The sequence below is a fragment of the Delphinus delphis genome, chromosome 15 (assembly GCF_949987515.2).
Source record: "Delphinus delphis chromosome 15, mDelDel1.2, whole genome shotgun sequence".
In the NCBI taxonomy this organism is placed as follows: domain Eukaryota; kingdom Metazoa; phylum Chordata; class Mammalia; order Artiodactyla; family Delphinidae; genus Delphinus; species Delphinus delphis.
Window position 1 is genome coordinate 78,345,200 of NC_082697.1, and position 16,715 is coordinate 78,361,914.

Below are 16,715 nucleotides of genomic sequence, written 5' to 3' on the forward strand. Positions count from 1 at the left end.
TCCAGGGTCACTGGTTCTTTGCGGTTAGGGTTTTGATTAAGAGGGGGAAAAAAAATTAAGGTCCTCAGAAACTGCAGGGTGAAGGTTTACAAAAATACTTCGGCATACCGTCTCAATTGTTTGTTTTGTTTTGTTTTTTGGCAAGCGGCTTGCGGGATCTTACTTCCCCAACCAGGGCTCTCACCCAGGCCCCTGCAGTGAAGGCACCGAGTCCTAACCACTGGGCCGCCAGGGGAATTCCCTACCTTCTCACTCTTATCTTTTGTCTGGAGCCTTGGGACCCTTGTGAGGCGAAGGGATGCTCGTGCCCATGGTGCAAAGTGAGACCCCAGCTTCCCACACTCAGTGACAGCGGGGCAGGACCCCCTCCCGCTGGAGCCTCACTGCAGCCCCACCACACCTGTGCTCAGGCCTAAGCTGTCCTCTCCACGTCGTGAGGCCAGGACTGCGGGGTGTGAAGAGACAAGTGGCCAACAGCTGTGTTCTAGATGTTTTCTCTTCTAACTTCCTAACTTGCAGCATTAACTTCGTCTCATAGAATCGGTGCAGCCTCTGGAAAGAGGGTTGGACTCAGGGACCAAGTTCTTGTCCCCAGCCTTCTGTCTCTCTAGGCCTCAGGGTCCCTTTCTATGAAACAAGAAGCCTGACTTTCATTGCCTTAGAAGGTTCTACGTGAAGCAGGGAAAGCAGACGGGAGAATCGCTGCCCTTGAACTGGAACGGTTTATTGAGATGTTTCGGTTGGAGGAGGCATTTTGTTTCCCTGACTCTGGCTTCTCTGACTCAGGAGGTCCCTTGGACCCCGTCCTTCCCATGAGACGGTCCTGTTTCTGCCCAATCAGCTGAGGCTCCAGGCCACTCCACTCCGCCTGCCCCTTCCCCAGAACCGTGACGTGCTCCGTCCACAGCAGACACTCCTGCTGAAGGGTCATGAAGGTGGCCGTGGCATCATCTCTGATTCGGTCAACGGAGGGCCAAAGAAAGGAGCGCCAAGGCTCCCCGTAACTCTGCTGAAGTTAAGTACGTGTAATGCTTACAGGAGACAAGATGGACACAACCTCTACTCTGAAACGCAGAATATTAAATACAACTCCACCTATATAAATTAACTGTACAAGCTTATCCACCACGCACAAGGATCCCAGCAACCAACATTAGTAAGCAATTTGGGATCAAAATCCAAAGCAAAAAAGGACACGAACACCCATGTAGTATGATGTTTTAAATGCGGTTAAAGGGATGCGACTGCCCTGAGTCCTGGGCATCTGACCACAGCGGGAGCTGCCCTCGGCCCCAGGCTCCTGCCTTGCCCGTGGGAGCCGGTCAGAGGGCGGCTCCATGCGTAACTGTCCTTTCCCGGGCTGGGTACCCCGTGGCTGGCTGGCTGGTCCTCAGGGTGCATTGGTGCCCCTCCCAGGAGTAGCCGTAGGGGGTCTAGAAGTTGAGCAGCTCTGGAGAAGGGACCCTGGGGAGGCAGTATATGGTTCCCTGGCTCCTTCAATGAAAAGGAAAAGTATTTGTTAAAGAGGGAAAGGTTTGCCTGGCCTGACGCTTTGTCCCCTCAGCCCCGGAGCAGCCGGCACGGGTCGGGGAGGATGCACATTGGTCAGAGTCCAGTGAGCAGAGAACCCGCCGTCAAGCAGCCTTAAGCATGTTTCTTATTCCAGGAGCGTCTGCTTTTTGTTTGAAGTCCTGACTGCTCGGTTCTGGCCGAGGCCCGAGTTATTCTGACATGCCTTGGGTGCAGGAACACCCTCTGCACAGCAGCTGGTGGCTTTCCCCCGCACGTGTCCTGGGACCAGTACCATTGAGCTGCGTCCTCTCCCCTCGAACCCAGAAGGGACCTGACTGGGGTACTGGGCCCTAACTCCACTCCGCCTTTCCCCTTGCCTGGCAGCCCTTCCACCTGCTAGAATATAGGGATTGGGCCTCTGCAGTCCTGTCGGGCTGCTGTGGGCCCCAGCCCGTGGAGTTCAGTCCCTTCTGTGTGCGGGGTCCCAGGTGTAAATTCCAGCCAGCCGTAGCCGACCCAGACTCGAACCTCCCATATCGTTTGTCAGCGTACAACATACTCAGTTTCTTTCGTCTGAAGAACCTGCACAGCCTCTCCACTCCTGCCTGTCCCTGAATCCAGGCGCAGATCTCTAACTGCCCATTTCATACATCCTCCTGCACGGCATCTCCAATTTAACAGGCCCAGAAATAAACCGGCCTTGCCCACAAAACCCGCCCCGCCTGTAGCCTCCCTGATCTCAGTTGCTGGCAGCGATACCCTCTCATTACTCAGGCAAACCCCTGCAGGCCTCCTCAAGTCCTCGCTCTACCGGGCAGCCGACACGCCGCGCATCAGTGAGCCCCATCGCTCCACAAACAGTCGCTGGATTCCTGCCTGAGCGCACCGGTCTCCCTGCCTCCACCGCATCCCCTCTACGCGGAGGCCAGCGATCCTTTAGAAACAAGTCATTCTTCTGTTCCAGACCTTCGCCTGCCCCATCTCAGGAAAACCCAGGTGCTGGCCCTGCACACCTCCCGCCGCCGCCCTCCACCTCTGCCGATGCTCCCCCATCACTCTGTCTGCCCACACACATTATCAGACGCAGATTCCTGCCGGGGGTCTTTGCCAGTCCCTCTGCCTGGGTGTCCTTCCTGTCCCCAGAGGGGCGAGGAGTGGAGCTCAGAAAAGCTGCGCTGTCTCCCGGCTTGAATCACGGCACCACCTCTCCCCACCCCACGTTGCTCCCTGCCCCTTCCCACGCCTGCAGTCCTAACGCGCTGCATTTCTCTCCTCTTCTCTTCCAGCTGGTTATGTTCTCTCTCTCCCACCAGAACGGAAGTTCTAATCGGACAGGGATTGTGTGTCTTCTGTTCATCACTGTGTCCCCAGCCCCTAAGGCAGGACTTGCCCCTGGCAGGGGCCCTCTAGCTACTGGGTGAATGAATGAACCCCGGGCTCTGCCCGCTGGGCTTAAACTGCTACCACCGATCCTGCTGCTCGTTCTCAAACGGCCCAGACCGGCCGCCCGCTGAGAGGACTGCCCGTGTCCCCCACATCGGGACCTGCTCCCCGTGAGGCAGGGCCTGGGCTCCGACATCTGAGCGCCTGGGGGACCGTTCCCTCCTCCACTCGCTCTAAGTGGGGCCTCGGGCAGGTGGCTTGTCCACTCTGAGCCTTGGGGGCGCCAAGAGACGGTGCGTGTGAGCACTTGGCACCATTTCCTCCCGATCCCGCCCCATCCCTGAGTCCAACTCGTCCTGTTTTCCGTGCTATGCCTTGTGCGTGTTGTCAAGACACGGGTCCCAGTAGCTGCAGGTTGCAAGCAAGGAAATGGGTCGAGGGAGGTGAAGTCTCTCGCCCAAGGTTGCAGAGGCCCACCCAGAGCCCACCTTCTCACCCCATGACTCACCAGCCTGCCCTGCCTGACACGCCCTGGGCCTGAGACTTTGTGTCCACCGTGGGTCTGTCACCTCCCCACACCAGCCACAGGAGCGGGGGGTGGGCAGGGACCGCTCGAGAGGCCCAGCACCCAGGGCGGCGTCCCAGCGCCCCGAGGAACCACCCCGTTTCAGCATCCGTGGGTGCTGCCCCATGGTCCCTGCTGTGGCTCCTCCCGCCCCAGCTCTGCTTCTCCCTGGGAGCGCAGCCCCTTAGGCCCGTGCAGCCCCCACCCTGGACCGTACCTTCCTCCAGGGCTTCTCTAGGCTTTGATGGCTGCCACGTCCCCATTCACGTAATCGGGCTCCCCGTCGTCCTCGTCTGGGCTTCCTACCGGGTAGGGAGGTGCTTCCCTCGGGACCGGCTCTGCGACCCGCGGGCAGATGGTCAGAGGGTTCACACGCACATGCCCAGCCCTGTTCCCGCCCCCACACCGCCCGCAGGAAAGGCTACACTGGATGGTGTGTCTGTCCCGTCCTCTCTGGGATTTGCCAGAGGTGCGTCCTGCGGGGAGCAGGGCAAGTGCGATGCCGTGCGTGCGGCTGGATGGGCAGCCGGCCAGGAGGACCCAACCTCAGGAGGCCATGGTGTTGCTGAGGGGGGTCCTGGCACAGTTCGAGCCTCTGCAGCCGCTGATGTGCCAGAAGCTTCGCTGTGGAATCAGCTGGACTGGCCGTAGGGGAGCCCACCCGGCCTTGCCCTCCCAGCCAGATCCCCTAAGCTCCCCTCTCTCCCCCTCCCCTCGACTGTCTGTCCCAGGCCTGGCCCCTCTGAGCCTGCTGAAGGTGACCGTTTGGAAGCACCGGGGCTCCGGCCGCATACCCACGACTCTCCTGGACTCCCGCCACTGCCGGATGGATGCTGAGTTCTGATAACCCTCAGACTCCTCGTCCCCTGCAGGGAGGACACCGGGGGAGGGGCTGGCAGAGGGGCAGCCACCATGGCCAGCCCTTAGGCCAGAGAGGTGCCACGTCCACCCCTCCCGAGGGGCAGCCTGTGTCCTCGTGCTGGGCAGGCCCCTCGAGGGAGGGAGGGAGAGTCCAGGACTGATGGGGACTCCTCCCGGACACAGGGTCTGATATTGGTGAACCGTGCAGCGGGGACTTCAGAGCTCAGCGGGGCAGGCGGGCCTGGCCTAGCAGGGCCTCCCTGCCCTGCTCCGGGGAGGGCAGCCTCACCTGATTCGGTTTTCTTTGGCTCACAGATGAGCACGTTCTCATAGGAATTGGTGTCATCTTCATCTGCCAGGGAGAGAGGAGAGGGCGCCGGATGCTGGTGGGCCCTGCCCGACAGGCCTGGCCCTTCCTCTCTCCCTCTGTCTCATCAAGCCCCCAGCCCTCTGGGTCCCCCGGGGCCTCGAACATTCTCCTGGACAAGCTTCTTAATGGGTGCTGGCCTGGCTCCAGCAGCCTCCACCCTGGGCTCCTTCTCTGTCTTCCCCTGAATGCCCTGGGGAGGGGAGATTAGGGGGTGTGGGGGGGTGCAGTCAGGCCCACGAGGGACAGTCAGAGAAGGGAGGCCCATCTCTATGGGGCAAAGAGGGGCAGGGAGAGCCGCTGGGGGCCCAGGGGACAGGAACCTGCCTAACCCTTCAGGCAGTGGGGTGGGCTGAGGGTCCTTTGTCCGGGGGCCTAGGCTGGTTGTGGCATATCAGAGCCTGGTACCCCGGTATTCCCCCCCCAACCCCCCAACGGGGAAGCTGAGCTCTAAACGCCACCCCACCCTGCGTCCATCTGTGTCGAAGAGGCTCTGAGAAGTGAGGGCCTCTCCCCAATTTAGAAACGCAGCGGGGAGAAAAGGACCCCCCCACCTCTCACCCCAGCCCGGCCCAGGCAGGAGCCCAGCCCTGTGCACCTCTCAGCAGGCACTGCCCACCCTCAGTTCTCAGTTTCTGTAGAGCAAAGGTGTTAGGAGCACCTTTGCTCTTCACAAAGGGTGCCAGTATCCTCGGAGCCTGGAGGGCTCAGCGTTTGTCAACAAGGCTGACCGGTCCAGGGCCTTTCTTCAAGGTCCCCTGTGTGCCCAGCCTTGAGAGGGGCCTGGATGACAAGGGGACCAGCCTGCCCCCTGCGCCTGCCCTCAGCTCCCCTTCTGGCCCCCCTACCCTCTCTTCCCGCCCATCCCTTCCCTCCTTCCCTCCACAGGGCCAGCCTCCCCCAGGTCCCCCCGCCCAGCCCCCTCCAGCCACCTAAACCTGGGCCTGGCCTCCTGCTTTACATCCTCCCGCCACCTCTGGCCCCGCCCCGGGGGTGTGACTTCTGAAGCTGCGCTCCCAGGCCACCGCCTCCCTCTCCCCTTCATCGACCTTTGCCTCACCTTCCGGGGGCTTCTGGAACCGCCCACTATCAAAATAGTCCATGGCGAAGGGGTGTCTGGCAAGAAAACATAGACACAGCACCAACTGCTGGGCAGGCCCATGGTCGGGCCGGGAGCTTCCTGAGCAGGCAGTGAGGCCAGGGCTGCTCCGGCCGTCACTGCCCCAGAGCCTGCGGAGGGCCCTGCCAGGGTCTCCCCCGATCCTCCCACCCTGCTTCCCTGCACCCCTGAGCTGCCCTGGCTCCAGCCACCTCACCGTGTGGCCTTATGCAAGTTACCTCCTGCCCTGGGCCACAGTTTGCCCAACCGTGAGATGAGGAGACGTCCTGGGGGCCCTTCCTATCTGAGGGTCGGTGGAACTCGTCTCTGACCGGGTGGTGCAGGATGAGGTCCCCCAACGGCCTCCCCCACCCCCAAACAGAGCAGGGCTCCTTCCTGTCCCTGTCCTCAGCCCCCCCAAAGCTACGGTCATCTGAGGGAAACAGCTACAGAGAGCCTGCCTGGGCCAGCGGGTTCCAGGGCAGGAGGCCTTTCTCACGTAAGGAGGCTGCGGGCAGGGCAGGCAGGGCGGGCGGCGGGGCGAGGGGGTGGCCAGGGCCCGGAGAAGCCCGCTCACATGTAGGATGCATCTGATGTGCGTCTACTTCCTGCAGGAGGAGGCGAGAATCAGGCCTGAGCGCGGGCTGTATGCCCCACTGCGGCGCCCTCCTCCATGGAGCCCACCTACCTTTGCTGAAGTTCTGGTACCTGGAGGATGAAGACTCTGGAAGAAAGGCCAGGCCTGTTGGGTTGGCTCAATGCTGGTTCCCCAGCCCCCGCCTCCTCCCAGCTGTGACCACGGGAGGAAGAAGCCTAGGTGTTTCCAATCTTCACGCCCTCACACCTGCTCTCCGTCCCCTCCCCCTGCTGGGCCAGCCCCATTGGGCCTCCCAGCCCAGCTCACAGCGTCTCTCCTCTGGGAAGGCTTCCTGCTCAGTACCTGTCCCACCAGGTATTCACCCATCTCCGTCCCACCTCGCCCCTGCCCCCAACCCTGTGTCCCAGGGCACTCACCCTCGAGGCTGGGGGAGAACTGCAGCAGCTTGTCCTTCCTGCACGGGAGTGGGGCAGAGGCTAAGGAGGGGCTGGGAGAAGGCCCCGGGTTTCCTGGGGGTCTGGAGGCCACAGTCCCACAGCCCCCCGGTAGGGCCCTCAGAATCAGAACTGGGGCTCTGAGGTCCGAGGAAGGAGCAAGGTCTTGGCCTGGGCTCAGCCAGGTGGGGACCCTGGGGCCCACCTCATTGCCTCCCGTGGGGCTGGGACAGGGGCTCCTTCCTACCTTGCTGATGCCGCGTTGGAGGCCGTGTCCACCAGGGGCCCTGGCCAGGGCTCCCTGACCACTGCAAAGGTTGACGGGGTGTTGGCTGGGCCCCCAGGCCAGCTGCCCAGCACAGCCCCCTCACCCCATCACCCCACTAGATCAGGCCTGGCCACAGCCTCAGAACAATGGGGACGAAAGGGACTTTGATGTGGACACTCCCAATCCCAAGCCCAGCCCTGGACCCTTCTGTCTGGGGACTCACGGGTATAGGTCCGGGCCACTGCAAAGTTCTGCTGATTCTCTTGCCTGGAAACACATGGAGCTGTGCTGAGCCAGGGCCTGGCCTCCCACAGCCCCAGGGACAGAGGGGCAGGACAGACGGACAGGGAGGGACAGACCAGGGCGAGAGTGAGGAGGGGCTGCCAGCCCCCCAGGACTCAGATCCAGGGCTTCCTGATGCACCCCTTCTCTAGAGTGCTTCCCTGCCTGCCCACCGCGCGCCCACACTTCTCACATGGCCCTGCGCTGAAGCCAGCTGCCAGCCAGACATATGCCCCCACAGAGCCTCCCCAGGACCCCTGGGGATGCCCAGGAGAGTCTGTGGGCAGGGCTGGGGCAGCTGCTCAGGGACCTGGCAGTGACGTCAGCCAGGAGCAACAAAGAGGCTGCTCCCACCACCTGCCATCCCAGGAGTGTTTAACGTTCCTAAGAGAGCACGGTCCTCTTAAGTTGTTCACACACGCCATTTACTCCCCAGTACCTGATGAGGCAACTTCAAGGCTTAGCAGACACAGCCAGGTATCTAACCATCACCTTCTTCCTTTGAAACAGAACCCTGATTTTCATTTAGACAGCCACATACCCATCCAAAGGACTGTACTTCCCAATAAATGGGACTACCTCAAACTAGAAACCTTCTGCTCAACAAAGGAAATCATCGACAGAACAAAAAGACAACGTACCGATTGGGAGAAGGTATTTGCAAATGATATATCCAATACGGGGTTAATACCCCTTATAACATAATATATAATTAACTCAACAACAAAAAAACAACCTGATTAAAAAATGGGCAGAGGAACTGAATAGACACTTTTCCAAAGAAGACATACAGATGGCCAACAGACACGTGAAAAGCTGCTCACCATCACTAATTATGAGGGAAATAAATGCAAATCAGAACCGTGATGAAGTAACACCTCACACCTGTTAGGACGACCATTATCAAAAAGAGAAGAAATAACAAGGGTTGGTGAGGATGTGGAGGAAAGGAAACCCTTGGGCACTGTTGAGGGGAATGTAAATTGGTGCAGCCACGATAAACACAGTATAGAGATTCCTCAAAAAACTAAGAATAGAGCTACCATATGAGCCAGCAATCCCACTCCTGGGTATTTATCTAAAGAATACAAAATAACTAATTTGAAAAGATATATGCACCCGTATGTTCATTGCAGCACTATTTACAATAGTCAAGACATGGAAACAACCTAGGTGCCCATCAACAGATGAATGGATAAAGAGGATGTGGTATATATATACACACTGGAATACGATTCAGCCATAAAAAAGACGAAACCTTGCCATTTGTGACAACATGGATGGACCTTGAGGGAATTATGCTAAGTAAAATAAGTCAAACAGAGAAAGAAAAATTCTGTATGATTTCATTCATATGTGGAATATAAAAAAGAAACAAACAAAAAAGCCCAAAATAAATGACTAAACCAAACAAAAACAAACACATAGATACAGAGAACAGAATAGTGGTTACCTGTGGTTACCAGGGGTGGGGAGAGCAAAATGGGTGAAGGGATAGATGGAAACTAAATTTTTGTTGGTGAGCTCAATGTAGGGTATACAGAAGTAGAAATATAATGTCGTACACATGAAACTTATATAATGTTATAAACCAGTGTTACCTCAATTTTTAATAAAAGGCTATATTTCCCAGCCTCCCTTGCATTTATGTGTGACCATATAATTCTGGTTAATGACATGCAAAGCCAAGGTTGTTGGGCCTTCAGGAAAACTCCTTTAAGGAGGCACTGCTAACTGGGATGCCCCATTTCTGTCCTTTTCCTTCATTCTTACTACTTACTGCCTGGAAGGCAGAGATGAGGGCTGGAGCTCTAGCTGCCACTTTGGACCATGAAATGCCCTTGGGAATGAAAGCCACTGCTAAGGATAGTGGATCAGATTAGCTAATCATTAAACCATTTTGGGTTCCTCCCCTGGACCAGAATGGTGACCTGCCCCAGCCTTCCAGCCTGGGGGTCAGAGTGATCTGATTTAGGAATGATGCCCTAAAACCACAGAAGAGAGTCAGGCATGGCTTCCCAGAGGAAATGAAGCAGGAGCTGGGCCTGGCACACACAGGCTGATAGGACTGAACCCAAGTGAGGTGGGGAGAGCCCAAGTCTCCCCTCCCAGCTCCTCCCACTTAGGCCTAGTTTTCCCACCTCCCACGTGAGGAGGTTTAACTTGTGCCTCTGACTATCTTCGGTTCTAAGATTAATCAGGGGCCTGGAGTGGGCAGGGACTAAGGGAGGAGGGGAGAGGGAAGATACTGAGGAACTTGCCCTGGGGCAGGGGTGTGGGTGGGCACTAGGGGAGCCCAGCCCAGCCCTGGTGGAGGTTATGGGCTGGCGAGCCAGAGGACCAAGTGGCCCCAAAAGCCTTGGAAAGTCCAGCCCCGGCCCCAGGAGTGGGCATGGATGGGAAAATTCTATTTTCAAATCTCTGTGGTTTTTCAGTTGCAAAAGGAAATGAGAGAGGGTGTGTGTGTGAGTTTGTATGTGAGTGCCTGCCCAGGCGTGCAAGCGAGTGCCGTGCGTGTGAGAAGTGCACGCATGAGCGAGTGCTGGGGGAGCCTGTGGGTGCGAGTGGGCATGCAGGCCTGTGCACGTGTGTGCACGCGGGTCTCAGAGCCCTCCACCAGGCACTGTAAGGACACCACTGGCTGCTGCCCTCCTGCCTCGAGTTGTTCTTGGGTTGCCCCCCGATCTGCAGTGCCCAGCACTGCTGACCCTCCCACGGCTCACAGAACGGCCAGCCTGTCCCCAAGGTGCCTGGAACTCCCTCCTGCCCAGGTCCTGCAACTCTGCCTGGGGTCAGTGGCCCCGTTTCATCTCACCCCCACTGCCCTGCTTCCAGCTCTCCCGTGGCTCCCTTTGGCCCTTAGGACAAAGGCCAAGGTCTCTCTCCACAGTCAAGACTCTTCTTTCTCCGCATTCAGCTGATCTCTCTCAAGACATGCTCACAGCGACCACCTCATCCCCAAGACAGTGTCCACCCCGGCCCGACATCGGCAAATGCCCACACCATTTCCTCTCTCTCTGGATGTCCCCTTTCGCCTTCTTTCTCTCTTAAAATCCCTCCCGCCTCCTCCAGGAGGCCTTCCCTGGTCCCCCAAGTTTCACACCCATATCCTCCCCTGAGGTCCTTTAGTGTTTTCCAGGGGAGACTCGGACACAGCGCCCGGTCTCTGTTCCCCTCACTGCCCCGGGAGGGTGGGATTCCTCTGTCGACCTCCAGCACCGGCACAGCACGCTCCCCAGGGCTGGGGTCACTGCGGGGATTTCTGGAGATGCTCCTGGGCTAGCTGGAGAGTGGCATCCCCTCCTCCCCTCCTGTGGCATCCCCAGCCCTCCCCGACCAGGCTGGGGCCAGGTCCGAACAGCCCCTGGGCACCCCCTCGCCCTCCCCTAACTGCTTAGAACCCACTAGAGCCCGGCACGGAGGAGGTGTGAGTGAAGGGTTAGGGGTGGGGCGTGGCGGTGCCCGAGGGGATGCCCACATGGACACCCATGCCCAGGGCACACAGTGTCACCGTGCTGGGGACACTGAGACACTCACAGGCTCCTCTGCTCATAGATTTTCTCGGACCTCTTTGCACCTGCAAGAACAGGACCAGATTAGCAAGCGTCCCGGGGCCAGGTGGGAACTGAGATCTGAGGCCCAACCATCGTGTCTCCCCTGTGCCCTGTGCAGGCCTCAGACCGGACGTGCGGGCTAAGCCACCGATCACTGGGGGCCACCTGACACTGGCAGGGGTTGCTCACCATTTATTTAGGAACGCGGAGCGTGGAGAAGGCGGACGCAGGCAGCCCAGCCCCCCTCCCCACGCTTGTCCAGCGCAGTCCATCGGCCCCAGACACACGCCCTTGACCCAGCAGAACCAAAGCCCCCAGCGAGCCAGACCCATTGTCTTCAGAGGAGAAACCCAGGCCCCTGGGGTTCACTTCTGCCTCCTGAGGCTTATCTGACTGCCCCTTCCGACTGCAGCCAGGTCTGGGCCTGAGTGGCTCGCTGGGTACACCGCACGCCCCTCCCTCGCACCTGTGACCCCAGCCTTTACCTGCACGGGGGGAGCAGCGCACACACAGGCCGGCCGCCGCCCCCAGCAGCAGCAGCAGTAGGGCCGCCCCCGACCACAGCAGCTCCGTGTCCACACTCATGTCCACTCCTGGCCACTCTTCCTGCAGGGCTGCAACGTGGGGGCACTGTGAGCTGGGGTGGAGGCTGCAGGGCCGCCCCCTCCAGGAACCCCAGGTTTCTGGCCCCCACTGTCCCCTGCCAACCCCACAGCTGAGCCCAGCATCACCTCCCCTGCCTGCTCTGGGACCAGGCAGGGACAGAACCAGCCCTGTTCCCCCATCTGACCCCCAACCTGCACCCCGGGCTCCCAGGGCCATCATCAACTCTTGGTTAAGTGCTGGAAGGTTCTGGAGACCCGCCAGACAGCACCACATGTATGTGCACACTCCCACACACGTCTTCGCTTACCCCCCAACTGCCCGTTGAGGGAGAGGCTCGAGCCATTTCACAAACAGAAAAACAAAAGCCAGAGATCCCACAGCTGCTAAGGGGAAAAACAGGATTTGAACTCCAGCCTCCAGACCCTAACGCTGGCTCCGCCCACTGCATCCTGTTGCCTCCTGCCAGCCCAGCTTTATTCCCCAACCTCAGAGTCCATGGCCCCTTCTGCCTGGGAGCCCCTGGCAGCCCCCATCCACCCTTGGGTGGTTCTCCGCTCCCACCCATGGCCTCTGGGGAAGCTGGGGGTGGGATTTCCATTCCTAAAACACCCATCTGCCCAGATTCCTCCTGCCCTGGGTGATGGAAGGAGGGAGGTCAGGAAGGCTTCCTGGAGGAGGTGGGCCTGAGACCAGGAGGGGAAGAAGGGCGCCTGGGCAGATGGACCTTGGTGGCTGGTGGTGGGATGTGCTGGGAGGTGGGGCTAAAAGGCTGCTTCTTGGTCAGTGGCCGGTCCCAGCCTCGGGGCCCCGCTGTGACTGCCAGGCCTCAGCAAAGCCACAGGCACCCACACAGGAGGGCCTGGTGAGTACAGCCCTCTTGAGGGGCCCTCCAAGGAGAATCATTACAACTATAAAGAGACTCAGCTCCCCCCTTGCAAATGCCAGTGACAGAGCTGAGGGCAACCAGGGGTCCTGAGAGGGCAGTGCCCCGTGGTGGGCACGTGGAGCCCACGCTACTGAGTGTCCCCTCGGTGAACACCTGTTCCTCCTGCCGCGGCCCACCTGGGAGGAGCCTTCTCCCTGCTTCCCAGCTGGGGAAAGCAAGGCTTGGGGAGACCTGAGCTCTGTGCTGCCCGCCTCCTGCTCCGGGCTCCCCAGAGGCCTGCACTGCACCCGGCCGTCCCCCTCGCCGCTCTGAGCTTCCTGATTCCCTGTGGCAAAGATGACAAGGAATCTCCGTGCAGGGCTGAGCCCCAGTCAGGGGCCCGTCATGAAGAAGTCACCTCTCCTTCCCCCAAACTCCAAGTGAGTCAGCGGAAACATGACCATTCCCAAACCTCATGACCCAGCGGCCTCCACACGAGGAGAGAGGATGACCTGATCACCCCAGGAGGTTGTCCGAGGGGATCTACGAGCCTGGGCACTGCCCTCCCAGGCTGCATACCCTCCGCCCTCCCCCCCACCTCGTTCTGCCCCGGGGCTGCCTCCCTCCCGGGCCTCCAGCCAAGGCCCAAGTCCATCTCAGGCTGGTGAGGTTGGGAGCATCTGGCCTTGAAGCAGGGAAGCTTGCCTGTGCCTCGGGGTCTCTTGGCGTCAGTTTTCTCATCTATAAGACTGGGATCAACCCAGGCCGTTCCTCAAAGAGTCGTTGGGTGGACAAGCACGTCCAGCCTGGATCACGGTTGGGGTTTCCGGAAGAGAAACTTGCTGAGGGTGTTATTTCCAGCTGGCTGGTCTGGACAGTTCCCTTGGGCTCCCACCCTTGACGTCTTTGTCCTTTGGTCAAGACAGAGACTCTTTCTGCCCCAGAGGAGGTTCAGGCACAGACACATGGGAGAGTTGCACCCATGGGACAATGGTCCAGCACTGGCCACCGCCGGGGTCTGCTTAAGACCCTAGGTTCAAGTCCACACTCTCAGCTTGGCATTCAAGGCCCTGGGACCTGGGCTGCTGACCTCTGCTGCCCTCCCTCCCAGAGGACCCCGACCATCAGAAAGCCCTCTTGCTTCCTGGCCCTGCAGACGCTCGGGATGCCCCCAGCCCTGGTCCATCTCCACCGACCTGGCACCGGGTGAGGGAAGGGAGGGGAGTATGAGAACACAAATTCTGCCCCAGCTGTTGAATCCCAGTGTCACCAGCCTTCGGTCACCCCTCTGTTAAATGAGGGAAAGAATGACACTCAACACTCAGGTTGCCACCTGAGGCCCAGCATTGAGAGGATGCCTGTAAGGTGCTAGTGCTGGCCGGTGGGACATGGTTGCCTGTGACCACTGTGACTTGCCATCATCACGGTCCCTGTGGGATGGGAAGAGACAGCCGCATCCTGTCGGGGCCAGAGCTGGCTGGACGGCCCGCACTGAGCAGTGTGGGTCAACCCTACCTGAAGCCCTCCCTGCCGGGTCCCCCAGACATGCAGGCCTGAGACCCCCCTCTACTGCACCACGCAGGGCATCGTGGTGGGACCCTGGGAGGGGCTGGGATCTGAAGGAGAGCAGCGCTGTTGCCCCAGCCCTTCGGTTGTCACAGACGCGGGTAGCATCACCTTGGAGATGCCAGCTCCTTTCTTCCAAGGGAGGAGAGGGAGGCCCAGAGAGGTGAGTATTCTGCCCAAGGTCACACAGCTGACCAGTCACAGAACCAAGATCTACACCCAGGGCAGGCTGACTCCAAGGCCTACACTCCTTTACGTAAATCCTTTCTTATATTATATATATATATATATATATATATATATATATATATTTGCTTATATTACATTTTTAAGAATCATGCAATATTTTTTAAAAGAGAGGCTCATTTGAGGAAAACTCTGTGGCTGCCCCCCAGACTGAATCAATCTGTCCTCTCTCCTTGCTTTCCCAACCAGGCCTGAGAACAAGTGGGGCAGGGGAGGGCGGAGGGAGAGGGGCTGGGCCCCTGGCGCAGGCAGGCCCGGCAGCCCCAGGAGGGCCCCAAGGGGCCAGACAGGGCTGAGTCGGGTGGGGAGGGGAGGGGAGGCCGCCACAGACCGTGGCCTGCAGGCCAAAATAGCAGAAAGGGAAGTGGGCAGTTTTCATATGAACAAGTTTTGCAACAAGCTGACGGCGGAAAAGCTCTCAGGGCTGGGCTGAGCAACCCTCTGCACCCAGCCTCTCACCCTGAAAGGCCCTTGGCAACCCTGCTGCCCAGCCTCCCAGCCCTCCTCATGTATTACATGGGGAAACTGAGGCCCACCAGGGCCGAAGGTCAGGCTGCGGGGGTAGGGGTGGACCCAGAGGTCCCCGTCCGACCCCTGGAAAGGCTTATCCGCTGGGCTCTGCTCCGTTTTCCCAAATAACCTTGGCTTTCAGATGAGGCTGACCGAGAGGTCTCTAATGGAGGCTCTTATGCTCAGGCGGCCGGGGTAGGGACCGGGGCAGCCCTTGTTCCGGGCACGGGTGCGGGATGGTGAAGGCCAGGGCCACCCGTAGGCAGAGCAGGGTGCCAAGAGCACCCCAGGTCATTTGTAGAGATGTGGATGCATCTGGAGACTGTCACACAGAGCGAAGTAAGTCAGAAAGAGAAAAACAAATATCGTATATTAACGCATATATGCAGAACCTAGAAAAATGGTACAGGTGAACCGGTCTGCAGGGTAGAAATAGAGACACAGATGTAGAGAACAAACGTATGGACACCGAGGGGGGAAAGCGGTGGTGGTGGTGGTGGTGGGATGAATTGGGAGATTGGGATTGACATGTATACACTGATGTGGATAAAATGGATAACTAATAAGAAACTGCTGTATAAAAAAATAAATAAAATAGAATTTAAAAAAACAAACAAAGAGCACCCCAGGGCCTACAGTTTCTCAGCCCCCCAGCAGAGAGCTGGTGGCCAGCCTGGGGGCTGGGCGGGGTGGCCGGGACAGCTTCTTCCTCCAGGCCAGGGGCAGGACCTGGCTCTGCTTATCTGTAGCATCTCTCCCATCCTCCCACAGCCCTGGGGCAGGGTTGTTACAGCCCCATTCTACAGATGAAGAAACCAAGGCTCACGGGTCTGGGCCTGCGGAGCTGCTGTCCTCGACCCTCACCCGACTCTGGAAGTGATGGAACCCGCCCTGGGGGGCTTCCCAGGGCTGTGCAGGCTAGGCCGGGGAAGGCGGGGCGGGAGAGGGGCCAGAGCCCCAGAATCAGCTGCCCCTCTAGTGCCACAGGGTCTGGGGCGAGGGCTTGCTAGCTGGGGGCGCCAGGACAGGGCTGGGGCCAAGGGAGGGGGTGCCGGGCATCCCGGCTTCTTTCCAGCCCACCCGCCGGGCAGCCAAGCGCTCCTGCTGGGCCAGCAGGGCCACTCCCAACCCCGTGGGGTGTCGGGGGGACAGCCTCAGGACCCCTGCCTTGGGGGCCAGGCTCCAGGCACCCCTGGAAAAGGCTTACCTGAGAGCGGGGGTCTCCTCACTGCGGCCACCTCATCCTGAGCCCACACACCTGCCTGATCCGATGTCAGTGCCACAGACACTGGCAGGCAGGATGCAAGGCGGCGAGCTTCCTGTCAGCCACTGAATCATCCCTCATACATCCGCTGCTCTGCCGGACAGGCTCTGCTCTTAACAGACAGAGGCAGAGAGACAGACAAACAGACAGAGACAGAGAGACAGAGAGACACACACAAACAGGCACAGAGAGAAAAGAAAGACATGGACACACAAACACACACAAAATTCACACTAAATACACACACACAAACACATGTCTCACAAAGAGGAAGTGACACACACTGCGGGACAGGGACAAAGGGAACGAAATGGGGGAGCGCACACAGACACGCACAGGCAGCGAGAGAGTAGGAAGACACGGAGAGACACACTGAAAACACACACACACACACATAGAAATACACATCCACAATGAAAAAACACACACACACAGATATACGTGCAGGGAGAGAATGAGAAACACACATACACACACACACACACACACAACATCGGATGTGGGTGGATGGGCACAGACGGACATATATCAGGGCAGACATCACAAACGAATGGGCAGAGACAAAGACAGATGGACAAAGGAGTGGACAGTCCCTGGCAGCAGAGGAAGGGACCAAGCTGAAGGACAGAAGGAAGGACAACCATGACTCCTCTGCCAGGCCTGGGAGCCTCCACACACCCATTTTCCAGATGAGGCTCACAGAGGCGTGGAGCCAGCCAGGGCGGCTAGAGCTCA

At 58.9% G+C, this 16,715-nt stretch overlaps 1 protein-coding gene across 3 annotated transcripts; it reads right to left on the reverse strand.

Annotated features, from left to right (window-relative positions):
• Positions 1–107: 107 nt before the first annotated feature.
• Positions 108–16,067, reverse strand: LAT2 (linker for activation of T cells family member 2). Of its 3 annotated transcripts, none has more exons than XM_060032226.1 (13): positions 15,924–16,067; positions 11,409–11,537; positions 10,907–10,946; positions 7,311–7,354; positions 7,067–7,127; positions 6,802–6,839; positions 6,476–6,511; positions 6,365–6,395; positions 5,749–5,804; positions 4,611–4,673; positions 4,255–4,326; positions 3,678–3,798; positions 108–1,494 (listed from the first exon to the last, which is right to left on the reverse strand). In XM_060032226.1, the coding sequence occupies exons 2-12, from the start codon at positions 11,506–11,508 to the stop codon at positions 3,695–3,697; spliced, it is 645 nt and encodes a 214-aa protein (XP_059888209.1). In that variant the 5' UTR covers positions 11,509–11,537; positions 15,924–16,067; the 3' UTR covers positions 108–1,494; positions 3,678–3,694. The 3 variants fall into 3 exon arrangements, with proteins under 3 accessions (XP_059888209.1, XP_069397521.1, XP_059888210.1); XM_069541420.1 differs by lacking the exon at positions 15,924–16,067 and adding an exon at positions 13,100–13,288; XM_060032227.1 differs by lacking the exon at positions 6,365–6,395 and having other exon boundaries at positions 5,749–5,774; positions 6,496–6,511.
• Positions 16,068–16,715: the final 648 nt, after the last annotated feature.

Bases quoted from the DNA above. Each gene is read 5' to 3' on its own strand.
- LAT2 (XM_060032226.1), bottom strand. From the start codon at position 11,508: ATGAGTGTGGACACGGAGCTGCTGTGGTCGGGGGCGGCCCTACTGCTG. The intron at 6,396-6,475 runs GTAGGTGGGCTC...CTCCTCCTGCAG, and splicing joins GTACCAGAACTTCAGCAAAG to GAAGTAGACGCACATCAGAT. The intron at 5,805-6,364 runs GTGAGCGGGCTT...TTTTCTTGCCAG, and splicing joins ACATCAGATGCATCCTACAT to ACACCCCTTCGCCATGGACT.